Here is a 19238-nt window from a genome sequence, read left to right on the forward strand (position 1 = left end):
TGTCATCTGCAAAATTCTAATGTGCCTGCAATTTTGATTTGCTTTATTAAAGAACAAACACACCAAATGGCAAACAATTTTGATTTGCTTTATAAACTTGCATCTCTTTTACCTCAAGAAAAGTTAACACTCTGATGCACTCATAAACACTATTTATGTTTCAAATAAACAAGAAAAACAGAAAGAGATTCCAAGATTCTCAAATTTATTCTGGCAATAACAGCCACATCAAACAGGAAACAAGCAAACAAAAATAAATAATAATTATAATAACAATAGCCAAAACAAGCACAAACACATATACCACATAACATTCCTTAACCTCAATTAGAAAAATTACCAGGATTATCAGCATTAATAAAACGGCAATTCCTCCTAATCTCACCCTTGTCCCCAGTCAACACACCCAAACTTGCCATCCTATCAATAGCCAATGAAAAAGACAACTTAAAATCCTGAAACCCATTTGCAAACTCATAAGCAATACGGAAACCATCTGTGGAGCTGAGGAAACTCTGGTCAATGCCCAGCACTGCATTGTGATCCAACACTCTCTGGTAGTAAGAGTTTGTGAAGCTGTAGTTGCTGTTGGTTTCTGGGTTAAGGAACACAACTGGATCTTGCACTTGGCCAGGCTTGGTAGTTCTTGGACATGATTTTCTTAATTGATTCAGCAATGTGGAGTTCATTGATGGGTCTGGTTTTTTTGTGTTTTTGAAGTTGTATAGCCTGTCTACAATGTATCTGCAGTGTGTCACACCAGTTGTGTGTGCTCCTGTTCATTCATTCACATATATATATATATATATATATATGTATATATTAGGCCGCGTCATTTGGGAATGTTTCTTGATTTTAAATCTATGGATGTTGCACAGTAAACTGCTGTTAAATTTGCATCTAATTATCACTGTCCATTTATGCATAGTATCAAACAGTAGTTAACAATCCCTACCATCTCCGAGCAATATTGGACCATAGTAATTAATAGTAATTTTGTACATCATCTTTACAAATAACAACTGTTAAATTGTTATCGAACAACTGCTATTGAACATCCCTAGATTTTAAAAAGCTAAGTGCGTCCAACATATATTATATATAGAGATACCGGAAATCTAAGGGCATCCCTAGATTTCAAAATCTAAGGACATTCACAATAGCTGTCGGATGGTAATCATAAATAGTTCAAAAACATGCTCTACAGTGCCATACATTAATCATGAGCATAGATAGCTATATAACAAACAGCCGTTGGATAATAATCCAACGGCTGTAATTAAATGTCCTTAGAGAACAATAATATAGGGACATAACTAGATTACCATGTCCCATATATATATATATATATATGGAGCGCAAGTATGGGAAAATGGATGAGAAGTATGAAATGAAAAATGAGAATAATTAATGTAGAATTAAAAAAGAAAAAGAATGGGAAATAATAATTATAGGGATACCTAAGAGTGTGCCAAGGTCAAGCACATCAAGGCCTTTGAGCTTGAAATAAGCAAGAGCCTTGTTCCATGAAATTGAGGGTGGTGGTAGATCCACTGTTGATGCATTAGACTTCATTCCATCTTTCCTCCCTGTGTACACTGGGTACTTTGGTGCTCCTGCCTGCATCCATTCCAAATAATAATAATAATAATAATAATAATAATAATAATAATTGTCAAATACATTAGGATACTATGAATTATATGTTTGTATCATATCAGACTATTTTTTACATTAAATCATCACTTTATATACCATTAGAGCTATTGTTTTCTTTTCTCTGCTACTACTGCTACTACTACTACTACTAATGGCAGTAATAAAGATTAATTATTACACATGGTAAAATTTTCTATGCAGTAGAAATTAAAGCATGGTCTTGTCTAAAAAGAAAATGCAAGATGAAACAATGATTGTAAGATGAATGGTTCTATATGCATTTTTATTATCAAATTGCAAGCAAAGATTTGAGTTCACTAGTTCATTATTAAAAAAAATCATAAACAAAGAAAAACTATATATATATATATATATATTTATGTACCAGAGCAGCAGCTTCTTTTGTGGCTAGTTGCAAGATATCAGCACATGAAACAATACCAGGACACTTATCCTCCAAAATTTTCTTTATCCTATCAATAACAGCAAAACCTCTCAACCCGGAATTTTGCGGTGCTGTTTTCTCCGATCCCTTCCCATCCAGCAAAATAGAAGCATCGCAACCCTGTATATTACATCGCAAAACTTATATATTCAAATCTATATTTATTCAAAACAGATACTACCATTAAAAAAAAGAAAAGAAAAGAAGATAAAAGATCACCGTCACTAAACAATCAGAGTAGGCAAGGCGGAGAAGAGCGGGTGTGATACTGTGATCAAGATCCCACATCTTCTTTACCTCAAGCTTAACCAAATACTCGGCACTCTTGCAAGTGGTGTTCTTTTCATAATAATGTATCATCAAGCCATTTATCGGCACCGATATCCCTGCATCGACAACTACTAGAGTTGCCAAAATGCTCAACAACAACAACAACATCAACAGCCCAAAACTTCCTTTTCTGAAGTTACTCATCCTGATAAACTAAGAAATTTACAATGCATGCAAGTGTTCAATCAAATTAGTATGGAAAACAAGCCAATATATATATAAAGAGAACAAATTAATGCATGATTATATTCATAGAACTTGGTGTCAATTAGCAATGTTGCTGAGAAGGCAAGTTGTTAGCACTTCAATGAAGGCGAATGCGGCGGCTGAGGACTGTTTCATGTGATCTGTCTTAAATTCTAGTTCTTTCAATTTTGAAGTATGTAAATAACATTTCTGAAACAACTTGCATGAAATTTTTTTTTCTGTATTCTAATCAAGTAAAGGAAGCAAAGTTCTCTGGATTGGTAACCCAATTGATAATAAAATATTATGAATTATTTTATTCATACTTCAAGCTTCTCTACTCTGTCAAGCAAGAACTCTCACTAACAATATATATATATATATATATATATGTGTATATATAGTTAAGAGGAAATGAGTAATTTATTTATTCCTTTATATATATATATAAGCAAATGGAATACTAATTTAAAACAGTTAAGTACTATAACAACTTGATTTATTGATTAAGAATTCATGAAGTATATGATACTATGAAGGAGTTATAATCAATGTAGAGTATGATAGACAGAATGAAACATTATTATTCAGTGCTGAACTTTAAGAATAAGAAAAAGAGATTATATTAAACATTCACATGATCAACATGCACATTAAACTGAATTAAAAAAGCAAGCTATCAGAAGGCAAATTATTAAATGATTAAAAGCACTAGAACCCATAAAATTTGGGTCATTATTCATTTCAATTTTTAAAGTAGCTATATATATATATATATATATTGCTTCGGAACTATTCAAACTTATTTATTCTGATTTATTTGTCCAATGTGAATACTTATGTGGCTAAGCAAGTGACACATTTCCATGGATGGCTTCACATAGACTGGATGGATCAAGATGACAGTCAAATAAAATAAAATAAAAACATTAGGTGAAATAGAAATATTAGATACATTGAACATTTTAATTATAAAAAATATAATGGTATTACAATTTACAACCTAATGACATAAGATTTTCATTTCATATCATCATAGTGTAGTTTAATCATCAAAGATTTGTAGGAAAGTCTTTTGGCTACAAAGAACTACTAATAGTTAAAAAAAAAAAAGTAAATAAGAAGAAGAATTGCTAATAAGAGTTAGGAGGCAAATAAATGATAAATTATAGGTTAAAACCCTCTTATCTTACCAATTACCATGAGTAAAGCATACTCCCCCAGCAAGATTTTCTCAAAATTAATATTTATATGTGCAGAGCAGCAGAGTCTATATATAAGTTGTGCAAATAAGGTCTGCATTAACCATTAAATGAAGCTAATTAAGAAACAACATGATCATGCAATGCATTGCAATGAATAATATTGACCTTACTATTTAGTATTTATTCATCACTCACTCACAACAGACATGAATTCATCTCAAAACAGAAATACCAAATTATCAAAAAAGAAATCATATATAGATATATATATATACATAGTTAGATTAGGCATTGAATCAAATACCTTGAATGCATCATCATCCATGGCTAAACACTCAGTTAAGCACAAATACACCTGAGCATTTGAAATCAAGAAAAAACAGGCATACATAGGTCAATGGAAGGGAAGAAATGTGCAAACAGAGAGTTTATCTCTGAGTTAAGCTAAAAACATTTGAGCATTTGAAAACAAGGAAAAAGGAATACAGAGGTCAATGGAGGGGAAAGGTAATTTAAAAAAAAAAAATTTGGACCATTTCTCGATTTGTGCGTGTCATCCTTGCGCAGGGGCCATGCTAATCTTCTCTGTATCGTTCCAATTTTATCGGATGTCTCAGAAGAGACGGTTGCTAACGTACTAGATCCATATAAGAATTAATCATTTGTGCTCTTTACAGCCGATGTGGGACTATTTAAGAAGCAAAATTCTAACATCTGTGTCTCATCTGTGCGCTTTATGGGATCATTTGTGCGCTTTACTAGATCCATATCATTAATTGCATCATTATAATTTTTGATTACGTAATATTTTTAACTTCGATTCAAAACTTCAACTTTTATGGGATTCCATCATATTGAGAACTAATGTTATATATAAATCAATCCATTATTAATATGAATGACTTGCTACGTTAGTAGTGCTCCCTGTGTCTATTTTTCAACATTAAAGTGTACATTGGAAATGTAATTAAATTTTTTTTTTTATAAGACTTCATCATTATTTTGGATAATAAATCACACATTGGATTTATAAGCAGAATAGATGGACAGAGAAACATTTAATAATAAAGTTTTTAAAAAAATAAAAAGAACACCCCCTTCCTGCCTTTGACCACAAAAACAAACACAAAATTGAAACCAGCCAAGATGGCAGAATATACACCCATAATTATACATATATATAAATTTTTTAATTGTATAACTATTTTGGCAATATCAACACAAATACATACACAATTTGCTATAAATAAATATGATACTTGATGAGTGTAACGTTTAGTAATTATCAAAGCAAACAGAACTACGGAATACAGTTACCCTGACCATCACATTCTGTACCTTGAAGCTCACCAGTTCAATCAAGCCCAAAATTTTCTTTGGTCAAAGGCACAGCAAACATACTAGAGAAAAGAGCACATAATTTCATGTCATTTTGGAAATCCAATGAAACATATACAAGCACCTAACAAGAATAGAATAATGGTTTCCCATGTCTAATAAAATGCCTCCATGGAGAGGCAAAAGTGGCAACCGAAAACAACACTAGCCCTTGGGATTCATTTAGCTATTGCATGCATGAGTATCAACCTCTTCTGCTTAAGTTGGCCCTTAATCCTTTCTTCGCACAAAGGGTGTTCATCAATCACTGTATCCGGAGCTTCGTGCGGCAGTCTTCTTTCGGCCATATTTCTGAAGAGCAAATGTATCAAACATGATAAACAGTAACAGAAAATATTTAAGACAAAAGTATGTGAAGGGTATAATGGTATCAGAGGCTAGGGTTTTGGAAGAAATGTTTGGTGTGCTATGAAAAAGAACCATAATTGGAAAACTTTTGAAAAGTTGTCATTTGGTAATCTCATTCACTGCATTGAGATTTGCCCCAGTAAGCTAACCCCAGAGCCACCTTAACATAATCCAATTTAAGGCACACAAAAGGAGGAAAGAATACTCTAATGCAATCATGCTGTTAAAGACACATATTTCTGTAAGATTGATACACAGATATTAGAAAAGTACTACTTCTAGTGGTTGTCAAGTGCTCAGAAGCAGTGAGTTTATTTGACATAACTGTGTTGAAATGTTTAGCTTTGTCCAAGCAAGGTTTAAATGAAGCTATAACAAATGCATAAACATAAGGCAATACCACACCACATGTAAAGCATCTGCATAGCATTTCTACAGCATGGTAAAGTTTCAACAGCATTCCCATTTATAAATTTTCCCAAAAAAAAAATGAATTTCACGCATCCTCACCTGCTTCCCAATGTCAAATGGGACATATTTGTATTTGACCATGTGAAGAATTTGGCGCTTCATAGTCAAGACAAAAAGCACAATCCAATAGAATAGCAGTATTGGCCAGAAGACAGGAACATCAAATATGGAGAAGAAGGTCATAACAAAAGCTACGCAGAATGCTTTCGTTATGGCATACCTATTAAGAAGAAGAAGAAAAAGATAAATCACATATTTGAGCAATGAATTGTACAACAAATGGTATTCACAAACATAATTCCAAAACTGAAGAACATCAACATTCTTACAACCAGTGGCTAAGTTGCATGCTATCTGCCTCAAGAATACAATGAAAACTTTAACATTGACATGAGGGATTATTTGTCTTAATTCCTAAAAATAAATAAATAAATAACTATGATTTTATAAGATAATGAATGCAAAACTATTTTGGCTCATGAATAGAGAAGTCCTATAAAGTATGCTACTTATGGTCAATGAAATAAGAGAAATCATGAAGTATATTAACCACCAAGCATATGGTTAATTGTCTATTTATTGAAACATCACAAGTACAAATAATCAATAATATATCTTAAATGTTATCCTCTAAGATACTAACCTTTAAAAGGGTCCACAAAACTGATTCCCAATAGTGGTCAGAGGTATCCAAGTATCTCAAATGCATATCATGGGTAGAGCAACAAGGTTAAAGTTTCCCTTCCCCAAACATTATTGTGTAATTTTTTTTCTTTGTTCAATTAAATCCATCTTCCAAACTGGTTTCCAATGGTAGGGAAGGTACCAGTTAGAACCCCAACAAGCTGACACAAGTACAGATACAACTAAGTTGGGGAGTTCTTGCTTTTATCAAAATCAATATTACAGAAGAATGCAAGGAAGTTACAAACAAATACAAACCATGGATGTTGTGTGTACATATTTGAGTAGTGGTGTTTATTCGAAAAGGATATGCCACCAGTTCAACATGATTGTCTGTGTGATAGGACCAACAATTTGCTACTTTAACAACCAACAGAAAATAAGCACCGACATTGCTGATAGAGTACCATCAGATAGCATTTGAAATTGGTACAAGACCCACCACTAAAACCAAAAAGGGCCAAAACCAGGGAGGCGGAATGGAGATGACACCATAACAGATAAGTATTAAATAAGGCGGGTCACACTTGAATTGTTATGAATGTGTATCAATTCAAACCCATAATCAAATTTATCCACCTACAAAGTAATTATTCATACCAAACCTTGTAAATGATAGAGAATAGCAAGTTGATGGTCAGACTCATATTTTACTTATCAAATTCAAATCAAGTCTTTTTATCAGATAATCAGATAATCAGATTTACGTGTCCATTTATGCATGCCCAAACATAGCCAAACAAGCGTAGGGTCCACCTTATTACTCAACTTGTGATACTTTTTCAGGCTTCCTTATATAAATAGCTATGTTAGTAGTATGTATTCCATAATACAATCAATTCTATCTAACAACATAATGCTACAGTCAACAAAATTTAGTAAACCACTATAACTTTTGAAGAATTTAAGAGATAACAGCATATAAATATGAATAATTGAAAGTCAGATAAAAAGCAAATAAGTAAAAAATTAATCGACAATAGAGGTGCCAAATTTATCCCGCAGAACCTATAAGCTTATGATGAAAAGACAGCAAAAGGATTTTTCTACAAACAAGTAACAAGAAAACAGTAAAGTGAGTGGAACCCAACCCAATTTATCAGATATTTTATTGGTATTGACCATCTCAAAAGCCCCATCTATAGTGAGAACTGCATCACTCTAGTGCAGACAGATTATTAGGGCAATCTATTGTTAACCAACAAGTGTAAAGACAACAAAAAAGCACAGAACAAAAATTCAAGCCGTTTAGATTTTTAAGGAGAGCCAACCAATAACTAATTCAAAGGCAAGCAAACATAATTAAGTAGAATTCAATGGTTAAGAGTATACCAGAACTTGAACTCAGGAAGACGGCGAATGAATGGCTTGAACTCATCTGAACCCCTGGTAGGCAGAGACGCCCCATCCAAGACCTCCAGCTCAGGGTCCACCATCGGGGAAAGGAACCCAATCAGCAGATTTAGCACATAAATCCCAAGACCATAGGACACAATATAGAACCCCTGAACAAAATAGGCTCGCAGGACATAGATGGACGCCACAGCAAGGGTTCCAAGCCACCTCCCAACAGGATGCGGGGTGGATCTATCCAGGTGGTGCTGGAACGCCCTAGAGAAGTCGTTCCTCCATTTCACAAACGGAATCGAATCCGGAGCATTCTCTCCCAAAGCTCCCTCCATTTAAGCTAGGTTTCAATCCTCTTCTTGATCTAATCAACAAAAAAAAAAACCCTAAATTATCAATTTTTCCCCCTAAGAATTAGATTGCCTACACAAATCAAGAACAGAAAATCAAACACAGATCGGGAGCGATAACATTCTAAACACTCGATAAAAACCCTAGATTTCAATAGAACACCAGGCCGCCCTCCAAATCAACAAAAATACGAGAAACGATCAGGGTTTTACCGGAGGAAACGGATCCAAACGCGAGAACAGCAAGAAAAGCGCCCGCTTCGACTAAAAATTGATCTGAGACACCGAAATCTGAGATTCCGCCGGGATTCAGAGCTGGAACCGGCGAAATCGAACTCAGAATACAAGCCTAGAGGCACAAGATCGATTTGGGAATCGAAGCAAGAGAAGAGAGGGGGATTATTAGGGTTAGGGTTTGGCGAATGGGATTTGAGAGGCGGGAGAGAAAGAGAGGGATTCACGGGAAAAAGAAAGAAGAAATGGACAAATGGGATCGCGGAACGAGAAAGACGATGTGGAACAACTTACCGCTGCCTCGGGATAAGGATTTGGTCTGATAAGGTATCGTGCGGTTGTTATTGCGGAATAGGTTAGCTTATCGTGTCCCATCAGTCCTTTTTATTTGTGTTTTGATGATTTTTTGGCAATTTTTTAAATAATTAAATGCCTCATTCCAAATTTCAAGTTCATCTGATTTATTTAGTAAAAAATAATTTTTATTTAAATTTATTTTAACAAAATTGTATATATAGATATACTCTATTATTGTGTAAGGAAAACTACAAATAACAACCGAAGGAAAATAACAATGGAATAAATTTTAAAAAAATATATTCATAATTAAATAATATTATCTTTGAAAATAACAATGTGGAAGCAAAAATAAGAATTTTAAAAATTGATTGCAAGAAGATATGTAATTGCTTAAATATTAAAATGAAATCTTTAATACCTTTTATTTATTATACTAGATTTTTTAAAAGTTAGTTAAGATTATATAACATGATTTTATGAATTATATTAAAAAAATATTAATTTTATTATTGTAATCAATAATTATGTAAGATCTCTGAAATTTTCAAATTTTTAAAATTATTATTAAACTTTTGTGACTTTAAAATTAATAACTAGCACTTCAAAATTTGTGTTTTGGTAGCCGTTATGTATTGACCACCGTTATTTAAAAGAAAACACACATTTCCTTATATGAAAATGCAATTATTTAATTTAATTTTAAATTAATTAGAATGTATCTAATCATAAGCGATGATTAGACATCCTATAAAGGAGAAAGATGGACAGAAAACACTAAAATAAAAAAAAAAATAACAAAAAAAAATAGATAATAGCCTTAGAACACAAGACTGATGCTATTTCTTTGTCTCCACATTCAATTATGCTGGAAGTGGTGCATATATTAATCTCGTGGTTTTTTATAATCACTACTTTATAACAGGTGAGGTTTGATGAGTATATTTCAATGATCTATTGCGGTTTGGTGTTTTTAAGACAGAGTGATACTGATCAGGTATAGATTAGATTCTTGTGATGGGTATTCAAGTCAGATGTTTCAGTTTTTTTAAGTTTGGTTGTTTCTTTTGTGTCCACATCTAATGGGTTTATTTTGTTTATTGGTGGTTCTGATCGCTAGTTCTGACGGGTGCTGTATTTTTTGTTCTTTTTTAATGCATATGGTTCATCCACTAAAAAAACATGAGACTGTATTTTATAATTTTTGGAAGATCGTTATCTTGACCATTTCCAAGAATTGGTTATTTTGGTGACTTAAACTTTGATCTAATTTCAAGGGACCTCTTGAATTAGTGACCATTACAACCAAGAAAACCTAGTTTGTTTTTTTTTAATTAATAATTAAAATTTTAACCCAATTACATAATGTGAATTTAAAAATTAAAACCACTTAATGATCCTTTTTAAATGCTCATTATAAACAATGGAGCCCAATTGGCTGTTGCCGACACCTTAATGAAGGTCTTGATATATCCACACCAAATGGAACTCTCAAATTAAGCAAATAAAGAATTGCACCTCCAACAAACACATACCAAACAAACTCCCTTCCAATTATTTCATACATAAAGAATTCTCTCCTAACCACTTCTCTATCAATAATGGCACAAGACATTACATGATAATAAAATGTTTATTTTTTGTTTAACAAAATATAATTTTATATTTATTAAATAAATATATTGTTTTTAATTTTTTGAGAATAATTATTTATACTCATAAGAATTTCAAATTATTTAAATAAATTATTTTAACTTTGAATATTTAAAGATTTAAGATGCATATGATACATAACTAAATACAATATAAGCAACACAGAATATAAAAATAGTTATGATATAAAAAAAATTGTGATGTGCTGTATGAGTCCTGTATCTCAAAATTTTACATATCAAGATTTTTAAAAAATATTCATTATTTGTAAATTTATTCTTTTATATTTCCTTGTGGTTTGGTTTAGAGCGGTTACAAAATTGGTTGGAATAACTATAAAAAAAAATAAAATTATTGTAAAATATTACAAATAGATAAAGAAACTCAAGTTAGTCTTTGTCTATGTGGGCCCCTTTTATTGAAGACAATAAACAATTAATGTGTGTGCATGAGATGGCTGAGGTGCACATGCCAACTAATGAATAAGTTTTTCTATACATCCCTACAAAATTCATAATTATTTGCTAACCCTTCATAAGAATCACAACTGAAATTCATAAATACAAAGTCTTATGAATTTATCTGTGTAAAAAGAAAAAAAACTCATGTAGATTTATTTATATGATAAATTTTCCTATTTTCTTGCTTTTTGAATATTACCACTCTTATTTATTCTTATAAATATTTTAAATTTCAAAGTTTGGATTAAATTGAAAGTTTTAATTAGTTTTTGGGCTACTTATTATTATTATTATTATTTTGATAAATAGATGATAAACATCTCTACTTTAAGAGAAATCTCAACAAATATTTGTACTCTTATTTTATATAAATTATAAAATTCAAGATTTTTTTAAAAATAAATATATATATTTATTTTAACTTATTTAAAATTTATTATATTTTTGGCAAAATATCACCGGTCCCACATTCACACGTTTAGTATAAATTAAATTGAAATTAAATTAAAATTAATGTGGGGAAATTACCTCTCATCGTATTCTTCTGTCGTATTCCCCTATATTATTATTATTATTATTATTATTATTATTATTATTATTTTGGACGGACACCCATTGTAAAATAGGCTAATTGCATGCACATGGCTAAATTTTGGAAATTCTAGGTAAACCTCTAAAAATAATAACATTACATGATTATTTTATTATTTCAATCTAAATAATGGATCCGTTATTATACATGTTTATCTATAGATTATTTTACTTGTATATGTATATTTAAAAAATATTTGCAAATATTGACCTATAATCCCAATGTTCACATAAATTTATTTTTAAAATCTTAACCCATAACAATATATTTTTCTTAACCAAATGGATAAGGTACGTACTATGGGAATAAACAACACTGAGAATTAATCATCCACTCATACATATTCATTTAGCGGACGTAGGGATTAGATTGTCACTATGCTTTCATAACTGAAGATATTTTTTTTGTATTTATTTTAAACTCTTGACAATAAAAATCTCTAAAAACATATTTCACGATATGACTAGTGCTACTAAACGAAAGACTGTTTGATACCCATAATAATATTGATAAATTTATCTAAAAAAATACCTTAAAAACCTTATTCTTCTCATGGATTGATTGGTTTCATATAAATAATAATATTTAATATATAAGAATGTTTTTTTTTGGAAAAATCTCAATTATCTATCTACCATTCAATATTTTGTAATCCTCTATATACCCAAAAATTTTCATATTTCAATAATAAAATTATTTATTTATATTAATTTGATATGTAAAAATAAAATTTGAGTTTTCACCATGCCAATTTTAATTTTTAGAAAGACAAATAAATTATCTGAACAATAATTAAAATATAAAATAATAAGGGTGTTAACTTTAAGTTTACACAAATAAACAAACAATTAAGACATTAGAGAGGGGTACATTTGCAAAAAAAAAATAAAGAGCATAAAAAACCCAATAACATTCTCTCCTTCTCTGCCGCCCTTCACCTCCTGAAAACTCTCTCTCTCTCTCTCTCTCTCTCGCTCGGGACCCAGTTCCAACTCTCTAGCACTGTTCGCAAGGTCCGAGCTGCTATCAATCTGTCAGAGAAGCGCTTGCGTGCTGTCAGAGCTCTGCCCTACTGCGCCTGCAATCAGTCTGGAGAGAGAGAGAGGAGTTTGGAGGGACAAGTGTGCGAAAAGAGCGAGAATTGAGGGAGAAAAATAGGATTTTTATTTTTTTTTGGTTGGAATTTTATATCGATGGGATAGATCATGGGCTTTGAACAGTGGAAAAATCATTTCCCGGGGTTTTCAAAAGATTCTCGCTTTGTGGTTCGGAGATTCCCTTTGTTTGGGGGAATCTTGGGTGGAGAGCTTTGAGAATTGGCTTTCTTGGAGCTTGATCGATTTATGCAAGGTTGTATTCCTGAATTCCTTCTTTTTGGGTGATTATTTTTGTGTGTCTGAGTGTGGTAAATAAGGGTTTCTCTTTTCTTGTGTGCATTGTGTCGGTTTGAGCATGGTGTTTGATTGGATGGTGTTACTTTCGTTTACGGTTTTGTTACTTAATTTTTGGATGTAAAAAAGGATGATTGATGAAAAAAATAGGATCTTTTGATCAGGGATGAGGGAAGGCTGGAGGATTTGATTTTTTTTTTTTTTTCTTTTTTCCAAATGATGATTTTTATGTGAGATTGATTTATTATGTTTCTATGGGAAATAACTTTTTTCTTTGATAATTTAGTATTTGTTTTTGAGATGGTTACATGAAGCTACTGGCTTTCAATATTTGTAGATTTTTCCTTCTTTTGCTTACATATATGAGAATATAAGGATTCGGACTGGGGGAAAAAGGTAGGAAAATAACAATGAAATTAGAAGGAAAAAATGTTTTCTTGCGTTTGGTTGAATGAAGAAAACAAATAGATACTTAAATGAAGAAGATTGCAATGGTGCAATGTTCTTTTCCTTTATTTTTTATTTTTTATGTCTGTCTTAACTTACCCTGTGAGTTTGCCTGATACTTGTGATTCACTTCTGTCATGCATTCGCTGGTTATTGATACTGTTGTCCAATATTAGCATTTTTGAGGCTTCACTCATTTTTCTTTCACAATTGCTTCACAATTCTATTCATTTCTGGTTTCTTTTATATCAGTAGGAATTATGACTTACTAGGACTAATGTGTTGCTCTGAAATTCATTGTTATTGTGTTGTTGTAGGGTATGAACCATGCCCAAGTGATTTTGCAACATTACCATCACTTACAGTTGGTTTATATATATATATATATATATATATATTTTTTGTTGCTCGATTGTTTCCTGTCCTTTAATCTTTTTAGACTGAGTTTTATGGATGCTGTTGGAGGCAGACATTAACTTTTGTTTCTCTCATTCTCTTTCTCCTCTCTTGAATATATGTACTGATTTATTTGTTTTCATCTGTTTGCAGACTGAAACCCTATAAGGTTGAACAGAATGGCTACGTTGGTGCCTGGTGTCCTTCTTAAGCTTCTCCAAAATATGAATACTGATGTTAAGGTTGCTAGTGAGCATCGTTCTTCTCTTCTTCAGGTTATTAGCATTGTTCCTGCCCTTGCTGGGGGTGATCTCTACTCTAACCAAGGATTTTACCTAAAGGTTTCTGATTCTTCCCATGCCACCTATGTGTCTCTACCTGATGAGCATGTGGATCTTATCATGAGTGATAAAATCCAATTGGGACAATTTCTTCATGTTGAGTGCCTTGAGGCGTCATCTCCTGTTCCCCTCCTTAGGGGTGTGAAGCCTGTCCCCGGTCGGCACCAATGTGTTGGCGATCCTGAGGATCTTGTTGCGACACATTCTTTAGGTTTTCTTGATACTGATAACATGAAAGTAACAAATGATATCAAAGGAGCTAGTACCCTCGCTTCAGAAGAAGCAGAAAAAAAGAAGACCAAGGTGAGCAAGCAGGATGAGGTTCATAATGTCAAGGTTGCGGAAAAGAGCAAGGCATTACTCTGCAGGTCAAATTCCTTGGTCTTGAAGCAAGCAGTAAATGGCACACAGAAAGTAGAGCAGCTGAAGAAGAGTAAGGATTTGGTCAACAGATCAAGCTCTTTGCCCTTGAAACGGGTAGTGAATGGAACCTGTAAAGTGGAGGAGCTGGAAAAGAACAAGACATCATTCAGCAGACCAAGCTCTTTGGTCTTGAAACAAGCAGTCAATGGGAAAGTTGAGAAAAAGTGTCCAGCTGGTACCAAGGCGCAATCCGGGAATTCAAGGTCAATTCCATCCTCTCCTAGGAGTTGTTACTCACTGCCTGTATCATTTGAGAAATTCTCCAAAGCAACGAAGCAACAAACTATATTTAAAGGGTCAGAGAAGACTACTTCCTCAAAGATGGATTTGTTGGACAAAGCAACTACTGTTTTAAAGTCAACAACTGCTAGGAGAAAGCCAGCTACTGGAAACCCAGTTGGGAACTTGCTGACAGCAATTGAGCCAGGACCCAAGGCTCTGAGAAAGAGCTGGGAGGGGAACATGGACATGAAGAGAAGGGACAAATCCACTGCTATAGGTGCAAAGACTGAGAAGAAATTAGAGACTCGGAGCTCTTCTGTGAGTTCTGTTAATCCTTTGGAACGTAAATGCATTTAATATCAAATTTTTCCTGCATAGATTTGAGAATTTGATGAAGTTAGAAATTATACTCTTTTATTCATGTATATAGATGCTTTCCACTTCCCATCCTCTGGTCTGATAAGGTCAATGATAACTATTCAGATTTTTGAAACTTCAAATGGACTGCCAACTCTCTGTTATTAGTGGAAGTATATAGGTTTAGATCTGATTTCAGTTTTGTGTAGATATTGCTTAATTCACATTGATTGAGTGCTCATATTTTAATATGGTGTAAGTAAGAATAGAAGCATTCGCTGATGTTCTCTTCAGAATCTACGTTCCTTGAGTGCTAGTATGTCAACTGTAAATTGGTTTGATGCATCATTTGCCAATGAGTATGTCTAAGATTTCATTTAGCTTCAACATCTTTTTTCCTTATTTTTTTTCTGAAGATAGTGTTACTGTAATCCAGTGATTTTCCGCAAAAAATGATGTTCGACCATGGAACACAGTTCTATTGAAGGAGGACATCTTTTAAAAGTTGTATTGTTGTCATTTATTGGCCTAAGTATAGGTTATGCTTTTTTTTTTCTGCCCTTTTACGTGCAAGACTAATGCGGAAAATTAATGAGAAGTTCCCATGGGCTTGTTAACTCGTCTGTTTTCTAATCTGTATATATCAAGAATGCTCCTTCTTGTTGCTTTCCCATAGAAGTATTCTGGTTTGTTATTCAGTAATACTGTGTAGGTGGGACTCATCTGGTCTGGTCACAAGGTGGTCCAATTTCTTACCAATGGTTTCAAACCCAGTCAATTCCAATTTTGGCGTGAGGAAGAGAGTTTTGCATCCCTTTGAATTGAGGGAAATGTTGGAATTGAGTTTTTTGTGAGACCTAAAAGGCTAATTAGTGGAAAATTGAGACTTAAAAAACTTGTTACTAGACAAACTTCTTGTTAAATATCTTTGTTTCAGTAATTAGATTATGTAGAATGTTTATTGCACTAAAACATATCATATTCTCTTTTTTCTTTGTTACTGTCTCTTTCCTCCTTACATCAATGAATAAGAGAGGTAAAAGATTGGATTTGCTTCTGCAGTTGCCTAAAATGTTTATGAAACGTGAGCCACTATGTTATTCCCACAGATGCTCATTTTGCTATATTCTCATCAAGCAGGTTCCTCACAGAAGTGTAAGTAATGAAAGGTTGCAACCTAAGGAAGATTTAAAGCTCCAATCCATGCAAAAGAAAGGCAATTCTACTGCATCTTCAGAAGACGCTGTTAAGTCAAACAAACTACACTCTCCTGTTGTAAAGAAGATATCTGAGAAAACTATCAATCTCAGTCTGGGTGGTTTGGTCAAAGTTCTTCCTAGTAGTAGAAGATGGACTGATGGTAGCGTATCTTGGGCATCTCTTCCGCCATCTCTGAGTAAACACGGAAAGGTATTATTTCTTAGCCGTTAGTTGAGATTGTATTCTCCCAGGTGTTCTTTTGTACCATACTCGTCTCTTTGTTCACTATCGCTTTCGTCTGTTGGTATTGCCTGGAAACATACTTGAACTTGGCAAAGTTGGAATATTTGAGCTTTTAAATATCTTTATGTTTGGTTTATTTACAATTTCCATTCTCCTGCTTTCCTTTAGGAAGTTATGAAGAACAGAGATGCTGCTCAACTAGCTGCTATTGAAGCCATGCAAGAAGCTTCTGTTGCTGAATGTTTACTCCGATGCTTAAGGTAAGAAATTAATCAAAACAGTGTTCCTTTATATCAGTATTTGAAGTGCAAAGCACTTTAGGTGTCAAACAGTCAATTTTACTCATCGCCCAAGTTTTTTCCCCCTACTAAATCCAAAATAGCTTTGATGCAATTTTTCAGAGCTTCTGCATGATTGTATATATGCACATGGACCATAATTTATATTTTAATAGATCTTTTTTGTTTCTTTTTCGTTTTTATTGGGTTTGTATGTATCTGTTTTCCTTGGCACAAATTGATTAATTTCTTTATTGTTTCTGTAGATGAGGCACAGATGCTTGTTTTTCTGATATTTGTCTTGTGTTTGACAGTATGTTTGCAGAGCTAATTTCAGCAGCAAGGGAGGACAATCCTCAGCCAGCAGTGGAGCAGTTCCTAAACCTTCACAACACCCTCAATCATGCAGGTCTTGCTGCTACTTCCTTTCCCAAAGCTCTTCACCCCTACAACACCTCTCCAAACCAATCACCTAGCAGAAATGATCCCGTAATCTCTGAGAAAGCCCTTAAGATCTCATCAGACCGGCGAAAGCGTGCCACATCATGGGTCACTGCAGCAATTGCCACTGACCTCTCTTCCTTCTCCCTATATGAGCACAAAAGCAGTAACCAAACACCAACACCAATCTCAACCTCATCAACACCTGCATTGTTGGCCGTCCTCAATAGCACTGCAAAATCATCTCTTTCAAAGGTCAAGCCTCGGACTACATCAGCCTCGGTACCATCTAAGCCAGCTGTGATACCGAGAATTAAAACACGGGTAGCATTGGAATCACCCCCACGCCATTGGACACAAGGGGGAGGGCTAGAAGAGGGATCAGAACTCACAAAAGCACTTGGTGAAGAATCGAGGAACTGGTTTTTGAGTTTTGTGGAACGGTTCTTGGATGCTGAAGTTAACAATCCCAGACCGTCCGATAGGGAGCGCGTAGCAGGAATGTTGTCACAGCTCAAGAAGGTCAATGATTGGTTAGATGAAGTAGGAAAGGAAGAGGAAGGCACAGACCGGGAATCGGTCCCTGTAGAGACAATTGAACGACTTCGAAAAAAGATCTACGAGTACCTTCTTACTCATGTGGAGTCTGCTGCAGTTGCTCTCAGTGGGAGTAGTTGTAGTAATATGACCGGTGTCTCATCCACTGCCGGCGCCCCTCAGAGCCGTAAGCGATGATAATTCCTCATTTGCAGAGTTGCAATCCCCGGCCTCGGCCTCGCTAATGTTCTAACTTGGTGAAACATTGATCGGTGACAGAAAAAAAAAAATTCGACTGGTCGATATAGAAAATATAGCTGACGGTTCTAATGATTCTTGTTGATTCCCATGTTTGCTTTCCATGTTTTAGATTTGAGATTACAGGGCAACAAATGTTGCTTGTAGTCATTACAAAGGAACTGTTTCATTGCCAAAATACTTGTTTAACTTCAATAGAAATGTGATGTATAAATCATTCATGTGATTCTTGTTGTTCTATGCTAATTTTTTTTTGAACCGAAGGGAATTTAGCATGTAAATCCTTACAAAAGTGTTTAATTATGTGTGTGTGTATATATTTATATTCATTCCATCATTAGACATCATGAACATCTGAAGCTTTTTCAAAATAAGAATCAATGGAGTAAGCAAGCATGCCTTTTGGTTTATGGTTTTGAGGTGGGAGATCAATCTTTTATGAGTATTCATAAATAATTTTCCACGCTTATAGGGTTATCTTTGCATTTTTAAATTTATTGATTTTCTTTAACCCTTCACTTCAAGGGCCTGCAAGTGATAATATTTCAAACCTGAGCTAATGCTAATAATTTCAACTTTTTCAGGGTTTAATTAGTAACAACTAAATATATAAATATAACAAAATCTCACTTTACAAACCGACACACGCCAAAAAAAAAAAAAATAATAATAATAATTTTATTGAGAGTTGGGATGCCTATATCAATATGGGGCATGCCATCTTAAATTTAATATAATATCATTTATATTAAATTTTGATAAAATACAAATAAACTATATATAATTTATTAAACATTAATTAAATATTTAGTTATATATATTTTTTATTAATTAATTAGATAAAAAATGGTGTCAGTTATTTTATTAATTATAAAAATAATAATAAAAGCTCTCCTTTGTCATGTCTCGAAATTATCAGAAAGTCCTACGTACTAGATGTTATGGGGTCCTTAAGTAATAATGCGTACAACAAAGATATGGACAAATAAATTTTCAAAATTTCCAAGGGGTAATTAGTAAAAACATAATTGGCCGGCACCACAT

The 19238-nt window shown here is 33.3% G+C and overlaps 3 protein-coding genes and 1 non-coding gene across 4 annotated transcripts; 1 reads left to right on the plus strand and 3 right to left on the minus strand.

Moving 5' to 3' along the window:
• Nucleotides 1-294: 294 nt before the first annotated feature.
• LOC120258357 (probable peroxidase 61) lies at nucleotides 295-2988 on the minus strand. Its single transcript, XM_039265730.1, has 4 exons — nucleotides 2324-2988; nucleotides 2045-2224; nucleotides 1461-1620; nucleotides 295-775 (listed from the first exon to the last, which is right to left on the minus strand). The coding sequence occupies exons 1-4, from the start codon at nucleotides 2576-2578 to the stop codon at nucleotides 324-326; spliced, it is 1047 nt and encodes a 348-aa protein (XP_039121664.1). The 5' UTR covers nucleotides 2579-2988; the 3' UTR covers nucleotides 295-323.
• Nucleotides 2989-4346: 1358 nt separating this feature from the next.
• On the minus strand, nucleotides 4347-4449 carry LOC120259778. Its single transcript, XR_005536329.1, has one exon. It is a non-coding gene; the product is annotated as a U6 spliceosomal RNA (small nuclear RNA).
• Nucleotides 4450-5235: 786 nt separating this feature from the next.
• Nucleotides 5236-8905, minus strand: LOC120259307 (protein RER1B-like). Its single transcript, XM_039266887.1, has 4 exons — nucleotides 8637-8905; nucleotides 8059-8437; nucleotides 6082-6262; nucleotides 5236-5514 (listed from the first exon to the last, which is right to left on the minus strand). Exons 2-4 carry the CDS (start codon nucleotides 8406-8408, stop codon nucleotides 5464-5466), a joined length of 582 nt encoding a protein of 193 aa, XP_039122821.1. The 5' UTR covers nucleotides 8409-8437; nucleotides 8637-8905; the 3' UTR covers nucleotides 5236-5463.
• Nucleotides 8906-12582: 3677 nt separating this feature from the next.
• On the plus strand, nucleotides 12583-18418 carry LOC120259028. Its single transcript, XM_039266553.1, has 5 exons — nucleotides 12583-13010; nucleotides 14048-15198; nucleotides 16378-16647; nucleotides 16849-16940; nucleotides 17273-18418. Exons 2-5 carry the CDS (start codon nucleotides 14074-14076, stop codon nucleotides 18132-18134), a joined length of 2349 nt encoding a protein of 782 aa, XP_039122487.1. The 5' UTR covers nucleotides 12583-13010; nucleotides 14048-14073; the 3' UTR covers nucleotides 18135-18418.
• The last annotated feature ends 820 nt before the right edge of the window (nucleotides 18419-19238 follow it).

This window comes from Dioscorea cayenensis, chromosome 4 (assembly GCF_009730915.1).
Source record: "Dioscorea cayenensis subsp. rotundata cultivar TDr96_F1 chromosome 4, TDr96_F1_v2_PseudoChromosome.rev07_lg8_w22 25.fasta, whole genome shotgun sequence".
Taxonomy (NCBI): domain Eukaryota; kingdom Viridiplantae; phylum Streptophyta; class Magnoliopsida; order Dioscoreales; family Dioscoreaceae; genus Dioscorea; species Dioscorea cayenensis.

Coding starts and splice junctions, on each gene's coding strand:
- LOC120258357 (XM_039265730.1), bottom strand. CDS start 2,578: ATGAGTAACTTCAGAAAAGGAAGTTTTGGGCTGTTGATGTTGTTGTTG. Junction 2,225..2,323: donor ACTCTGATTGTTTAGTGACG/GTGATCTTTTAT, acceptor TGTAATATACAG/GGTTGCGATGCTTCTATTTT. Junction 776..1,460: donor TGACCTTGGCACACTCTTAG/GTATCCCTATAA, acceptor ATGAATGAACAG/GAGCACACACAACTGGTGTG.
- LOC120259307 (XM_039266887.1), bottom strand. CDS start 8,408: ATGGAGGGAGCTTTGGGAGAGAATGCTCCGGATTCGATTCCGTTTGTG. Junction 6,263..8,058: donor CTTCCTGAGTTCAAGTTCTG/GTATACTCTTAA, acceptor TCTTCTTAATAG/GTATGCCATAACGAAAGCAT. Junction 5,515..6,081: donor CATTTGACATTGGGAAGCAG/GTGAGGATGCGT, acceptor TTTGCTCTTCAG/AAATATGGCCGAAAGAAGAC.
- LOC120259028 (XM_039266553.1), top strand. CDS start 14,074: ATGGCTACGTTGGTGCCTGGTGTCCTTCTTAAGCTTCTCCAAAATATG. Junction 15,199..16,377: donor TAGAGACTCGGAGCTCTTCT/GTGAGTTCTGTT, acceptor CTCATCAAGCAG/GTTCCTCACAGAAGTGTAAG. Junction 16,648..16,848: donor CTCTGAGTAAACACGGAAAG/GTATTATTTCTT, acceptor GCTTTCCTTTAG/GAAGTTATGAAGAACAGAGA.